The following is a 14405-nucleotide window of genomic DNA, read 5'->3' on the forward strand; positions in this document are numbered from 1 at the left end:
TTGATAAATGAGGTTTTCATTCATAGATTGCTTGAGGAGTATAATTTATGGAGATAAAACTACTGTTAATAATGACAGTGCAGAGATATTCAGCAGGAACATTTATTTTCACCTTTGCAAACCAGAATAGCTGTTCCATACTGCTGAGTTTCTGACACCAGGTGCCTGCAGAAGTTGGAATTTTTGGAAGGTGAGAACAGACAGCTGTTTATTGGTGCAGCATCTTTTGTACTGTAGCTGCTATTTTGCCACGAGAAGAACTTCATCTGTTTGGCATTTAAGTCTTTAAACATCTTCACTCAATAAAATCAAACTACATTTTTTCTTTGTCCTAACTAAAAAAAAAAAAAAATGTTATATCCGCTATGAGTTAATGGTCCACTAGTAAGAAAAATGAAAAGCTAAAACTGTTGTACGAATGATAATTTATATTTTTCATAATTTTAACACAGCTTACTGTCATCTTCAGTCACTTGAAGCAGAAAATGAAGAAGGACGTATTATCCTCTGAGTCACGCTTGCTAAATTGGCTTTCTTTGGGCATGAAGTGCTTGTATATTCCCTGTAAACCATCTAGATCAGCTCAGCAGTGCTTAGTTTTTCTTTTTCTTCATCCAGCTTAGAACACAACATTTTTGAGGGAAGGATGTTGAATGGCCAGTGTGCCAACAGAAGCATCCACACGGCAGCTGAGCCTTCTGTTGTCCAGTCCCAAACTCTGAACACTGAGCACACATCCCAGCTGAACCAGATTGTGTTTATCAGCAGGGCTTTTATGTCCACATGTTCCCTACTTTCCTGTAACCCTGCTCCACACAGAGTCTGTGATCAGCCTTCCCTCTCTTGTGAGAAATGCTCTTTTATTAGCAGGCAAGGCAGACTTACCCAGATTCAGAACCCTCTCTGTGGACAGTTCCCAACTGCCAGCTCCTGTATTGTGCGTGCCTTGTTTACATATACGCATGTCTATGCGTGAGCGTGCACATGTGTGTGTGTCTGTGTGTTTGGGAGGGGAGAAAGTGTTGCCTCGAGTACACAAGCTGCATCTTCATCACTCTTTTAAAAATCCTGCAAGCGACACACTTCAGAGGCAGATACAGTTGGTGAAAATCTATGGGGAGCAGGATTTTTACAACAAAGATTAGCTGAACATGAGGGTTATATTTTTTTTTACTACACTAGCCAGAATGGATTTAAACTTTCCTAAAATTGTAAACATCGATTAGATTAAAGGGGAGAGGAAAAATAAAATAATAAAAATGGGATCAAAGTAAATCGCGCATACTGTGCTTATCTATAGATGTTTTCCAACATTTACTATTTTGTCAAGCAAAAAAAAAAAAAAAAAAGATTGAGAAATGTGAGGAAGAGAATGAGGTCTGGGGAGCATTTCCTCAATTCCTGCTATTCCACCTAAATAGGCTTTTCCTCTGCAATGCACTCAGGCTCCAGTGATTCGCTATGTGAATGCTACCCATTTGCATAGCCACTCTCCCTCCTGCTTCCTGGCTGGCTGTTGAGGCTCCCCCTCCTTCTGTCTTCCTCCATCTCCTCCTCTCTCTGTTCTTCCTCTTGCGCACATCTTCTGGAACGGTGCTGCCGATGCTGTGCGCGTGTAAGCGTGTGTTCTGCCCAGGGCTGTACTCAGGTGCCGTCGCTGCCATTGCTCAGTCTCACCAAGAGCAGAAATCTGTGGATGGGGAACGGGTGTGCGACTTGGCACAACTTGCAGGTGCAATCACGCAGTCCACCGTGCGCTGCCGCATCTGTCCGACACGCAGATGAGACACGGATTTAACTATGGTCCCATTCCTCAGGACGTCCTCTGAGATCACTGGAGGAGAAAAACAAAGGAAAACTTCTCGCTCCTTTGATTTTGCTTTCAAGATCTTGATCTTTTACAGTTCCTCCACTGGTCTGTAAGCTCTTTCCTTTTACTAAAATTTTTGGAATAACATGTTAAAGACAGTTTTTTTTGCTTGTTTGGAAGGTGTTTCTAACATTTTTGAGGGGTTGGTAGAAGGATAAAGAGAGGAGAAGAGAGAACAAGGGAACTAAGGGAATTAGAACAAGCTGGGATTTCTGTTTCTGTCAGAGGTTGCCCTAATTTCCTGAGTGATGCCTGATGGTAAATGATACCTCTTTACCTGGCTGGGAGCTGCTACGGAATTTTTCGAAGAGTGGGGGAAAAAAAAGCAAGAGGCTCTTCTTCCTTTTACTTCTTTTTTATTTACTTCTTCCCCTTTTATTTGCCAGCTTTCCACGTTTCTTGTTCTATGGATGTGGTCCAGTGTCTCTGGCAGAAGAGAGTTTATTAAAAAAGTATGGGGCTCTAAGGCTCACTGAAGTTCTGCCTTGATCTGACGCCTCGTCTGGCCACTGAAGGAAAATGTTCAGAGACTGGACACAGTTTGCTCCCCTGAGGCCCCTTGCCGAACCCCTAAACTGGAATTCAGTTTCACTCACCCATCTAGCTTTGTGGATCATTGCCCTGGGGTTTGTGGCAGGATCAGAACCAAGCGATGTGGGCAGTGTCCATCACATTCACCTCCCCCATGGAAACAAGCGTCATCACACTATGCCTCTTGCTATTCACAGATCACCTGCATCCCTAAGAGCAGGGCACAGTAAGTATTTTCTATTTAACACTTTTTTTCCTCCCAGACTTTTACAAATGACACATCCAGCTTTCACACATTTCCTGAAAATGCCTGCAAGTTAGATTTAAGATATAACTTTTTCTATTTGTTCCTTAGTATGACCACTGGCTTCAACCCATGCTGCTTTTTGTCTCAACAAAGTCCCTCCCCTTAAATCTGAGATTAGCCATATCCATGTCTCCAAATGCTCCACTGTGTGGAGATTAGAGCAGATTAGAAGGTTGTGGCGCTCCATGTTGCCACTGGGTGTTAAAGCATTCCAAGCCTCAAGCATAAATGACATGTATGACCTCTTCTACACGGATAATTACATTTCTTTGAAACAATCTGAACCTTAGAGTCACTTCAATGGGGTTAAAAATTCTTTCAATCAATATTATTTTGTATCTGTGCAAGTTCATGTGCAATCCGACTGTAAAGCCTGCACCAGCAAGATGTTTGAGGGACCAGAAGACTCCAAATCTTTAGTCATCACTCTGCATTTTTGGGTGACGTAATGCCTACTGATGTAAGGCTGAGGCATCCTGAGAGCAAACCATTCAATGCTACCCAACTGTCCCTCATAAAATGGGGTTTCTTATATTTTAAATACAAAAGAAAAATTAAACAATAATCTGTTTGGGATAAATAACTCCCTGGCAAGTAAAGGAGATTTTATTTCAGCACAAAAGCAAGTGGAAAAACAGGACTCGATCTCAGATGGATGGGCATAGTTACTCCTGCACCAACAAGGGAGCTGGTGCCCCTCAGGGATGGAAAAGGGAGATGGAAGGTTTGCCTCCCCACTTGGACAACAAGAGAGTCAATTAAGATGCTCTGCCGTGACCTGCTTTTAGTGGACAACACTCTGCTTGGCCCTTGCTCTCTCTAAGGACCTGGGGGCTTGTGGTCCAGGCACTCTGCATGACCTAATCATAGTTACCAACTATTATTGAATTCTTGGTTCATCAGTAGAGAGGGTGTATAATTAAAAACTTGAAGACACGCTGTTTCAACATAATAGCTGGCTCCAGGACAAATCCTTCAGCTGCAAAGCTCTGCTGCTGTTTTTATGGTTGTGTTTCCATTGGGTTCGGTTGTTTTGAGTCTAATTGACTGGCTTCCTCATTTACACAAGATTCTTTTTGGTGCATAACAAAATGTTTTAGTGAATTAATGAAGAGGACAAAGAAGTCTTTAATTTTGAATTTATCTCAAGTTTCTGTGTGTATAAAATCTCTGTTGTCTAAAAGGGTGTAACAATTCATTTTAACAACAATTTGATCCATTTCGTTCAATGCTGACAATATGAATTGTAGTCAATCTTGGTTCAAAAAAGATCCAATTCATTCACCCCCCCCCCCAAAAGAAAAATAAAAATCAATCCAGGACATCTTTAGCCAAAACTTCAACCAGTGTGACTCAGGGATAAAGACCTGGGTACTGGTGATGACATCTTCGAGATTCCTTGTATTTCTTGCAAAATAATCAAGTGTAAATTAAATGTGTACAAACAGACAAGTAAACAAGAATTATTGGCAAATCTATTTACATGTCTTTGCATAATTCAGAGTTTTTCCACTCATTGGACTGTAGTGATGGTTATATCTTTTTTTTTCATGCCATCATGTGTGTTGTCCGCTGGGATTGGTCGTTTTTACATTATAGTAAAATAAACCCACCTTGCCTCAATCCAAATGATGTGTTCCAATATTAATAATAGATTTATTTCATTTTGAAATAATTGTATAATGGTATAAGTTGATATGATAAATCTGGTTGGATCATAAGAATATAAATGGATTAATTGCTACACCTCTAGCATTACATTTTTAACTAATTGGCTGTCATGCCACCTAAATATACTTTTTTGGATTCCAGAATAACTGTATCTGCTTACATTCGTTACTATTTGCATATTTGTCTCAAGTGATTGCCTAAAAGGAAATGAATGTTGGTACTCTATGGAAATATTGTTTGCAATATGTTAACAATGAATTATTAATATGCTGCTGAATCTATTAACTACACTAAACTGTTAAGCTGCTCATATGCTGATTATACAATTGGGGGTATGAAGGGCTGGGAGAATGCATGTTTCCTAAAAAAACAAACATCATTTTTCCTTTGTGTTGAACTTGAAAGTCTGTCATTGATTTATCTGGAAAAATGGAGAAAATTACCACGATCAGGATCTATGAAATGGAGTTGGAGTGTGATGTATTGTTTTTGTAGGCCCAGGCATAATGAAGTTCAGACAGTATCAGCTTTAAGAAGCAGATCTACCATTTATCATGGATAGAGTCCCAGAGGTGATAGTCTTCTTTCTCTGCACTGCATACACAATTCGATACTCATATTTTCTTCTGTACCTGCTATTCAAATTCACTTAACGTGAATACAGGAGATGCAATCAATACGGAATATCTTTTTACATCTTTTAATTATGGATCAGTTGGCATTTCTGTCTATTGCATGAAAAGACAACAGCCATTGCAACATAGCAATCAGTCACGTTGCATAAAACCAAAACCTACATGTGGTACACATGTGTGTGCACTTCTACCAGAACCATAGCACAAATTGGAAGCACATCCACACAATCCTCAGTGATTCTGCGTTTTACATGTGATGTATGTCAGAAGCAGCCTTAACATGTGCTTCAGTAACTGCTGCACAATTGGCTTTTGTATTTCAAAACTTTGCAGTTTGATTAAAGTCAGTGAAGCAATTTAAGTAATTATAATCAATTTGAATGCTCTCCAGCTTCAGAGCTAAATGGTTGAGCGGATTAGAGACCATGCTTGTTGTTGCTGGCACTGCTGCAGAGAAAAGTAAACTGATGGAGAGTGGAAATAAAACAAAATATTGAGGGGGGAAAATGAAATAATAGAAGAAAAGGAGCAAAGGGTGCAAGGGGAAAAGAAGGAGAGTGAAAGGACAGCAAAATCCGATGATTTCCTGTGTTGACTTGCTTCTGCCGTGGTGTAGAATAATATAATAACTACCATGTATCTGAACTGATGTCATTATGTGATAGTGTAAGGATGACAGTATTGCTGCTTCTGTGAGGCAGCGGAGATGATAGCTGCCCTGATAAGGATCCGAGTACATGTTCCTCTTCTCTGGAGGGAGCGTCGACAGTTATTGACCCACAAGTGGAGGAGTAGAGATCAGAGATTCTTTTTTTTATTATTATTCCTCTTTGCCGCTTTTGCATGAGAGGACAAACACTATTCTTTGTGTGTGTTGGGGGTATTTAACTTGCTTGACCCTATAATGCTTGACCTCCTTGACTTTCCTTTCATCCTGCTCTTCCTTCATGCTCTGTTCTCGTCATTTCTCCTCATCTTCCTCTTTAGTCTGGAGTCCATCTAAGCAGACAGGAGTGGGCAGCCTCTTTTGTGCTGCTCTGTGTGGCTTCAGTGGTGACCGGGCTACAGTTGGCATGAAGGGAAATGAGACCTGACTGTGCGTGTAGTGGACATTGTGAGGTTAGCGTAATAACGTGTCCAGTTTCCGAGTTACAGATTTGGAAGATGGGGAGGCAAAAAGGAAAATCAGTCTTGTCCTTTGGCTCAAGGGGTTTTGTGTTCCTCACATTTTAACTTTTCCAGGATGAGTTTAAATCTTCACCCAAAGGGTGTGCAGTGGCTCTAACATCAGATTTTGTCCCCCTCTCTTTTTAACCATTTGATTTGGTTTTGTGCTTTTGGCTTTTCTAAGACAAACCCTTTAATAGCCAAAATATTTTGTTAGGAACGAGTAACATTAATTTAACACAACACACAAGTACAAAACAGTCGCCTAAATACTTACTTGACTAGTATAAAACAAGTAAAAAATTAATTGAAGAAATGATTGCTTAAAACTTTAACAGTATGTTCATAAGATCTCATTTCTTGCCCATGATAAAAAAAAGTTTAAAAAAAATAAAAGTCTAGTTTTTAAATATTTTGAAAAAAAATGTTTTAAATAGAGTGACTCAAAATCAAAATAACTTTTTATAATTTTCCTGGCAGCAACAAGACCTTACGAGAATACAAATGGTACAAGCAAATAAAAATAAACAAATATAGCACAATTAAGTGGAATAAAGTCACATTTTTCTCAAATACTATTTTAGGAAAAAATAATAAAATAAGTGGTGCAGTTTAATCAGTCTTTAGGGAACACTTGTTTCAAAATGTACTTATGTAAATATACAACAGCAAATATAACTTGTTCGTTTAAAATCTTTATTCAAATAAAAACATTTTTACTTACATCACGAGAACAGGCTGACTGATTCTCATTTAAATTGTTTGATGGGTTTTTAAAATTGTATTTTTATTTATTACTCTTTAGCTTCCTGAAATTCCAATGCATTACAACATTTACCTTTTTTGAAAAATACCAAACACTTCAACCTTCGATTTCAAACTGCCACCAAAATGCATAGAAACATTTTAAGTCTCACAATAATTTAGTATGATATATGATTTGTTTTTCAGGCTAAAGGTATATTGTTTTTATTTACATTTAACTGTGTTAAACGTTTAATTGATCCCATCAAGCACCCACATGTTACATTTCTAGAGATAAAAAAATACAAATGTGAATATTTTTTTACATCTGTAATACACAACTCAACCATGTGAATGTTTGCAAAAAAGCTATTTAGCAGGTATAAGAGTCCATGTTCTCCAACGGAGACCCTGATTCGGTTTTGTACTAGTGACTTTTTTCCATGCAGGTTTTTGATTAGTGATGCCCCACCTCCAAAAACAGAGTTGCTTCTTCATTAAGGGTTTTGCCCTGCCACTGTATGAAAGTGTGGAGGGGCTGTTGTAGCTGAATGTCAATGTGTTAGAAGATGCACAAAAATGAGTCTGAATGGTTCTTCAGTCCATTTTGATTGACTGCTTGAATGACTTACTTCTCAGTTTGGCAGGAAGAGAAAAAAAAAAGAAAGAAAGCGGAAAAGGCCCAACTGTTTTCATGAGTTAAGTGTAGATCAAGGCTGCAAAAGCATTTGGAGAATTTTATAGTTTATTCTAGAGAACCTGTAATGAGGAAGTGGGTATCTCTGAGGCAGTCATGCCTTTAAAAAATAAAAACACTTTGCACTCTGATTCTCACAAACGCACACAGACTGGCACTCCAGCAGATCATTCTTCAGCTCTTTAAATACTCTGAATAATTTTGATTGCCTGCTGAGATTGACAATAGCAGAGATGATTTGCTGAAGTGAACATTGAAAAAGGTCCTATTAAAAAAGAGAATTATTACATAATATAATTAAGAATAGGTTGCTGAGAAAGGGCAGTTGTTGAAAAGATATGAGTGTGTCAGTTCAGACTCTGATAACTACTTTATTGTTCAACTGAGGAGACATTCTGGTAGAAACGTTAAGTTATTTCATTTTAAAAAGCCATGGCGAAAGAAGAACACCAATGTTTTCAATGGAATTTAGACGAGAAAAATATAAAACTTCTCTTGAGCATCCAACTTAGTACTAACTACAACTCCTCCTTGGCTCTCTTAGGGGAAAAACAAAATCATGTTTTGTATCAGAGGCAAATTTGATCGACAGTGCTACAATTGTTTCTAGCTTACAAGTTATTATCGAACAACTTTGTTATCATGAATACCGAAGTTGGCTTGATAAATGAGTTGCTATGCCTTCCAAAAGGGGTGACAAACTGTATATTTAGTTTCAATGTATAGATTCCTTTTTGCACTCACAATTGCTCACCTGGAGCAGTGTTGACAGAAAAAAGGCTGGCCCCTAATCCACTCTAATAGGATTGTGTGGGATTTCACCTTCCTTGTTGCTCCTTCCATTTCGCAGAGCCTCGAGCCTGCTGGCACAGACTGATAAAAAACACGCCTGTCTAACACCTAAGTGCAAGCTAAAATTAGCATATATGTTCTAACACAGTGTTGAAACACAATTCATGCCCACACGTTCCTTTTTTTAGTCCATGTTGATATGCATTTGTTGGTGGTGGATCGGTGTGCAACAGAGCAAACCCCCGGTTTGATACCCTACAACTGCATTTCCTGTTGATAAAGGGACGTATCACTGCACACCCATTGCAGGATTGGAAACATGCATTTCAGCACAAAAACCTGCATAGCGTTTATTTCTAGGGATTTTTCTCCTTACAGTTTCTCTACAAAGGCAATATTTAGTGCAAGGTCTATAAATGTGGAAAAAAAAAATCTCAAAAGCATTAGTACTCAAGCAGAAGAGTTTGCGTCTCCTAAAATAAGCATTTTGACACACAAAACATTTTAATATACAAATAACATAGCATTTGAGCAAAAATTATCTAAAAACATTCGCCTTTTTAACATTTATTTATATAATTTTAAACATGTTACTTTTCTCTTATAGAAAATAAAAAGGTATTTAACTCAGCTACATGTTCCCCGGCATGGATGTGTTGGATATACAAATTCTAAAATAAACTGTTTGAATGCTGACTTACAGGCTGCAAAGCTAGACTAAACTGACAGAAAATAAAAGTGTCTAAAATTTTTAGCTTTTTGTATTTTTTTGTATTTGAGTTATTAATAATAATGCAACATTGCATTGAGAAAAGAGAACTCTATTAAATTAAAATTTGAGAAATGTTACTCCAGACATTTTTTGGGGGGTAAAAATAAACTCTACTTTTATTTAGAGTCCAGATTAGTCATAAACTGGCAGTGGACGACATATGATTCCAGAGACCAGGCTTGGTTACAGAAACTTTGACAGTTGATAAAACGTTCACATGTAGAAACTAATGAACAAATGAAGCAACAGACAGATGACCAGACAAGCATGAACTGAAAACCAGACACTTAAATGCACTGAGGATGATTGAGCAAAATTAGAACAGCTGTTGATAATTAAAAAAGTAGTACCTGGTGTGACTGTGACAAGGAAAACAGAACATTTCAAGAACCAAGGAATTATAACTAAAAAACAAATCCAACGAAAGGACACAGTCCCCATATTATTGTGCTATTCAAATAAAATTACCTAGAGGCACAGGAGCACACAAAAAGAAGCAGAAATATTTTAGCAAAACTGTTTTGACAGATTTAATGTTATATGTGTATATATATATATATATATATATATATATATATATATATATATATATATATATATATATATATATATATATATATATATATATATATATATATATATATTTTACATGTAGGCCATTATTTGAATATTTTGTTAAATTGCTCCACCTTTGTATGTCTGATGCATTAAGACCTCTCAAAGTCCTGTTCTAAGCATGAAATAAACCTGTCCAGTTTTAGGAACCAATAGTTTATTTCTCCTGATATCTGCAAAGATTGCTTGACTTCTGGTTTTTCAAAAATATTTTTCAAAAGATTTTGTGTCTGAGTTACTTTTTGAATAGTTGTGAAGTCCAAGACAACTGTCAACATTCATCTATTTAATTTCAAATACTTATTTTGGTTTTCTCTTTATAATTCAATGCTTAAGTTAAATCGTCAAATCAAGAATTACACTTAAATTGGACTGAGCGACAGAGAAAACATTCTCTATCCTTCACATTGGCTCTGTCAGCTCTGAAGGGAAGCTTCTGTGTCATTGTGCTGATACAGTTTGGGCTACAGATGGTGATGGGCAGCCACAGTTGTCTCTGGTCTCAGATCAGAGCTTTGGCCCTGGATGTTTTTGGTTTTCTGCCTCACTTCAGCTGTGTAATTATCTCACACTTGTCTTTTTCAGTAATTAGAACTGCAGTTGCATTTCACATCTGTTGGTTCCCTGGTGGAGAAGACAACAGCCTTCTAGAGACCATTTTGATGCTGTGCTCAGTACACACTTTTAAACACACACTAGCTAAATGCAGTGACATCTGATGGCACATTATCGGTGTTACCAGATTTTCAAGCATGAGAAGTTTGATAATTGAGTGATGCTTGTTTTTCTTTACATTTACCTTGGATATTTTTGCACAAACATAACAGTGGATGCAGAAAAATCCCATGAACAAATTGCTGGCAAACAAAATGGCAGACCTGAACCCAGAGAAAGAGAGCATTGTGAGGAGCAAATGAGGCAAGTGATGATGAGAGAGTAAATTAGAAGCTGTCGATACTGTGAGACACTTCTATCAGAGGAAAGGCTGTTGGCGAGGGAGGCAGATATGCAGCTGGTCGGGGTTACAAAGGGCCTGTTTGGTGTATTGCTCCTTCAAGACACTGGGTCTTGTCAGCTCTGCCTGGATGGTCCAGTCGGCTCCACAAGGCAAGGGCTCATGTTTTACTTTGGGTTCTAGAGAAGGGAGCATGGCAGAGGATGGGGCTGAAGGGTGAAAGTGTCACCAGCCAATTGAGTGTTCATGTCATAATGCTACCAAGCCCAGAGGGTCAAACCTTACCTTAACCATGAATTCATGGTGTGCTGCCATAAAAAGCGAGGGTGGGTGCTATGGCTGCCCCGGGGCTGTGTTATGATGCAGTCAAGACTTATCCCTTCAGAACAGCGTGAGTGTAAAATATGCTGAAAGTCTGCTACAGTAGGATGCAGACACCTGTCTCTTCATTTAAAATATCTTTAATACTGTAGTAAAAAGTGGGTTCAGAGTTCACGTTGATACACTACTAAGTACGTATGACCGTACGTGGTTCTCTTCAGACAAGGACCCTGGAGTCAACCTTCCAACCTTTTGGATAGTAGAGGTATAAAATAGACAAAGTAGAATAAAGGAGCAAGATTGGCAGTCATTTTATAGACAAGGAAAATATATACTAGACATAGCAGACACTTGCACTGGTACTGTGTGCACAGGCAATGAAAAAGATCTTAGACTTTAAATCTTAGTCCCATGCACCCTTACAGGGGATTGGCCCATACAGGTACGGCGGGTGTTTGGGTTGTCCAGGAGGGTTGTAGACAGGAGTAGCCACATCTTAATAGGAGCGCAAGTAGGTCCATCAGATGGCCTGAGGCTTGTTCAACCACCTCAAGGGATGTCATGAAAAGTGAACGTACCATTGTTGTGTGTATTGTGAAGTATTTGTAAGGATAATTTAACTTGCAAGCACTTGTGACTCACAGGTGACTCCGTTGTACTGTGCCCTTACCCCACAGTCTAGTCATCAGTAAGGTGCGAGTACTGGCCGCCAACTGACAGCACATGAATGCTGTACGCATACAGTGTGAAGGTGATATCTATTGCCCATAGGATGTCCAAACTATGCCCACACAATGCAAACACAAACTTTGCTCTGATTGTCTATCAGTCAAACTGCATGGTGCCCGCAAGGAGCGCGCACTTATCCCAGGAACAGCACTGACCGGCACCTAGCGTACTGCACAGAACTGGTCGTTGTATGATGTACCAGCATCTTACCGTAATCACTGCACTAAACAGGCATTCTTGATGGCTTTTAGCATATGGTGTTCACACTGGACTGTCCCTCCTTGAGACAAGTACATGTACTTACAGGCTTGCTGCAAATTGTCCAAGAGGTGAAAATCTCGCAATTCTTGCTCCAGGCTTTTTGTTTCACAGCTCTACTCCGATAAATGAAAGACTTGGTGTCAAATAATACCAGCCGAGTACAAACTGCAATTATTAAGTTTCCCTCCATGATCAATTTTCAAACAGTTGTTACTTATGTGTTTTGAAAAGGACGCTGTCCATATCTCACGACCAAATCCAATCCCTGGTTGGTCAAAGGTCTTCTGGTTTAACTTTTAATGGATGCATGTATTGTACATAGGACCCGAAAAGTGACTTAAAATCAAGCGAAGACACGCATTAACGAGACACATGAAAGTGAGTGAACGCGGAAGCTCAAAACGTGCAAATTTCCATTGACCTTTCTTTTTTTGAGCGAAGTATTATACACCTTTGTGTATTGAATAGGTGTTCACTACAACAAGTTGTCCGCAGTACGGCCGCAGAAAAAATTTGTACGAACTTTTTCGCTCTGTGGGCAAACAGTCTAGGACCTTGATATTTCGTGTGGGTCACCTGCATGCTCCGTAGAGGCATCCATAATGGTAGTTTTGACCAAGGCTTTAGTTATGTTGTACAAATTGAAAAATAGTTGGTCAGATCTTTGGCAAAAAATTGTTTAGAATAAATCCTCACTTCAGATCAATATACTGGTGCAATTTAAACTACAATGATGTGCCACATTTGCCTATTTGACAATGTAAATGGTTGCCAGGGCAACAACTTTAATTTCAGAGATACCGTGTCCCCCCTCTTTCTTTCCCCATTTTCATTAGGTTCTATAGCTCCTGTAATTGTGAAGCCTGTATCTTTTACCCTCTAATAAGGACGGCCAATCATAGGGGCAAGCAGCAGTGTCCCACTTTTAGTCTCCACTTAATTCAATTACATCAAATTAGCAAGGCAGGAAGAGAGGAGGCAGAGAGAGAGGATTAATCCTTTGCAGCTTATGTAGACAGGTTGGGCCCCGTCAGCTGTCCTCTGCAAAATTGGTGCTTTGGGATTGTCTTCATTAGAAGAAGCTTAAGGCTCACAGGTCACTGGATATAGTTAAAACAATAGTGTAGAAACAGCTAATTAGCCTATTTGGTCCAGTCTTGCATGAATCCCAGGCATTTGAGGCTTTTAAAATCAGTTTTTAACAGGGTTTTTGTTTGTTTATTTATTTATTAAGTAAAAGCAACCAACGTGGATAATAAATAATAATAAAAACTGCAACTTCACAGGGATTTAAGTATTTTCTATCAAACATATGGAAAAGTAAATGTTTTTCCAATTATGTTTACCCCCCAAAATTAGATATACAGATACTGAATTAACATTTGGCCAGTAGTTACACATTAATCTCTTGGCCATGAACTGTAGAGCTGTTTATATGCCAATGCACCCTGACTTATTAAGGCAACACATAGTAAGTGAGAAGTCTGAGCTCTCAGTTGATTTAGCTATTCTGCCCTCTCGGCTTTCTGCTGACAAGGAGAACAACTGTAAGTCCAGTCATCTGATAAAACCGAAGGGGGGTTTATTGCTGAAAAAAAGAGCACAACAGCATAAAAAAGCAGAGCAGAAAATGGTAGAAAGTAGAATTTCTGTTGTGATCTCATTTAATGACAGAACTGCTGCTGGTCTATTTTGCTGCCATGTTCTTCGGTTTCCAATCCATCTTCAATAAAATGTTTCGGTTCTACATAATCAAACAGAATCCAACTAATTCGATGTTTGCTAATCAAGTTAATGTTTGAATGGACATTGGAATCATAAAGCTAGTGATTGTATGTCATACATGTTATAGCTCCAGTCTTGAATTCTAACGCCTCCTGGTTCTGTGTTAACCATCTATCCTATTAGAAGAAAGTCAGTTGTTTGTGTTTGAAGAGGATTAAGCGAAGTCAACAATCCGCAGTCTTCTCAGTCTCCCGAAGGGTTGTTCATGCTCCACTAAAGGCAGAGAAAGTTTCCCTCTCTTTTTCTGGGGATCAACACTCCAGGGTTAGGTTTGTATTGTTAAAGGGTTGTGCTGAAGTGGAACTCTGAACATTATAATGGAATGAAGATTGGATTGAGACTGGCTGCTGAGTTCCAGGGAAACCTTGCAGTCTCGTTTGCGCTCTCCAACAATCTATTTCGTTCATCAACTGGAAAGATTCACAGAAAACATACAGTGACTACCATGTCTAATCCAGTAAAGTAACAACCGCCTTCATGTTTTCACCTTGATCCACCATTAGTAATTATCTTGACATACAAAATATGTCAATCAAAATTGAAAGAGGAATAA

The 14405-nt window shown here is 38.6% G+C and overlaps 1 protein-coding gene across 39 annotated transcripts in view; it reads left to right on the forward strand.

Annotated features, from left to right (window-relative positions):
• Window positions 1–14405, forward strand: part of nrxn1 (neurexin 1) — a 261829-nt gene that overhangs the window by 147385 nt on the left and 100039 nt on the right. Inside the window, exon 1 of one of the 39 annotated variants that reach the window (XM_023963332.1) lies at window positions 1383–2627. The exons of 35 other annotated variants lie outside the window; for them this stretch is intronic. In XM_023963332.1, the coding sequence (XP_023819100.1) occupies window positions 2390–2627 (238 nt within the window). In that variant the 5' untranslated portion in view covers window positions 1383–2389. Of the gene's footprint in view, window positions 1–1382; window positions 2628–14405 lie in introns of those variants that run through there. 3 more of the 39 variants (XM_023963334.1, XM_023963331.1, XM_023963333.1) reach the window with 3 other exon arrangements.

This window comes from Oryzias latipes, chromosome 15 (assembly GCF_002234675.1).
Source record: "Oryzias latipes chromosome 15, ASM223467v1".
NCBI classification, from domain to species: Eukaryota; Metazoa; Chordata; class Actinopteri; order Beloniformes; family Adrianichthyidae; genus Oryzias; species Oryzias latipes.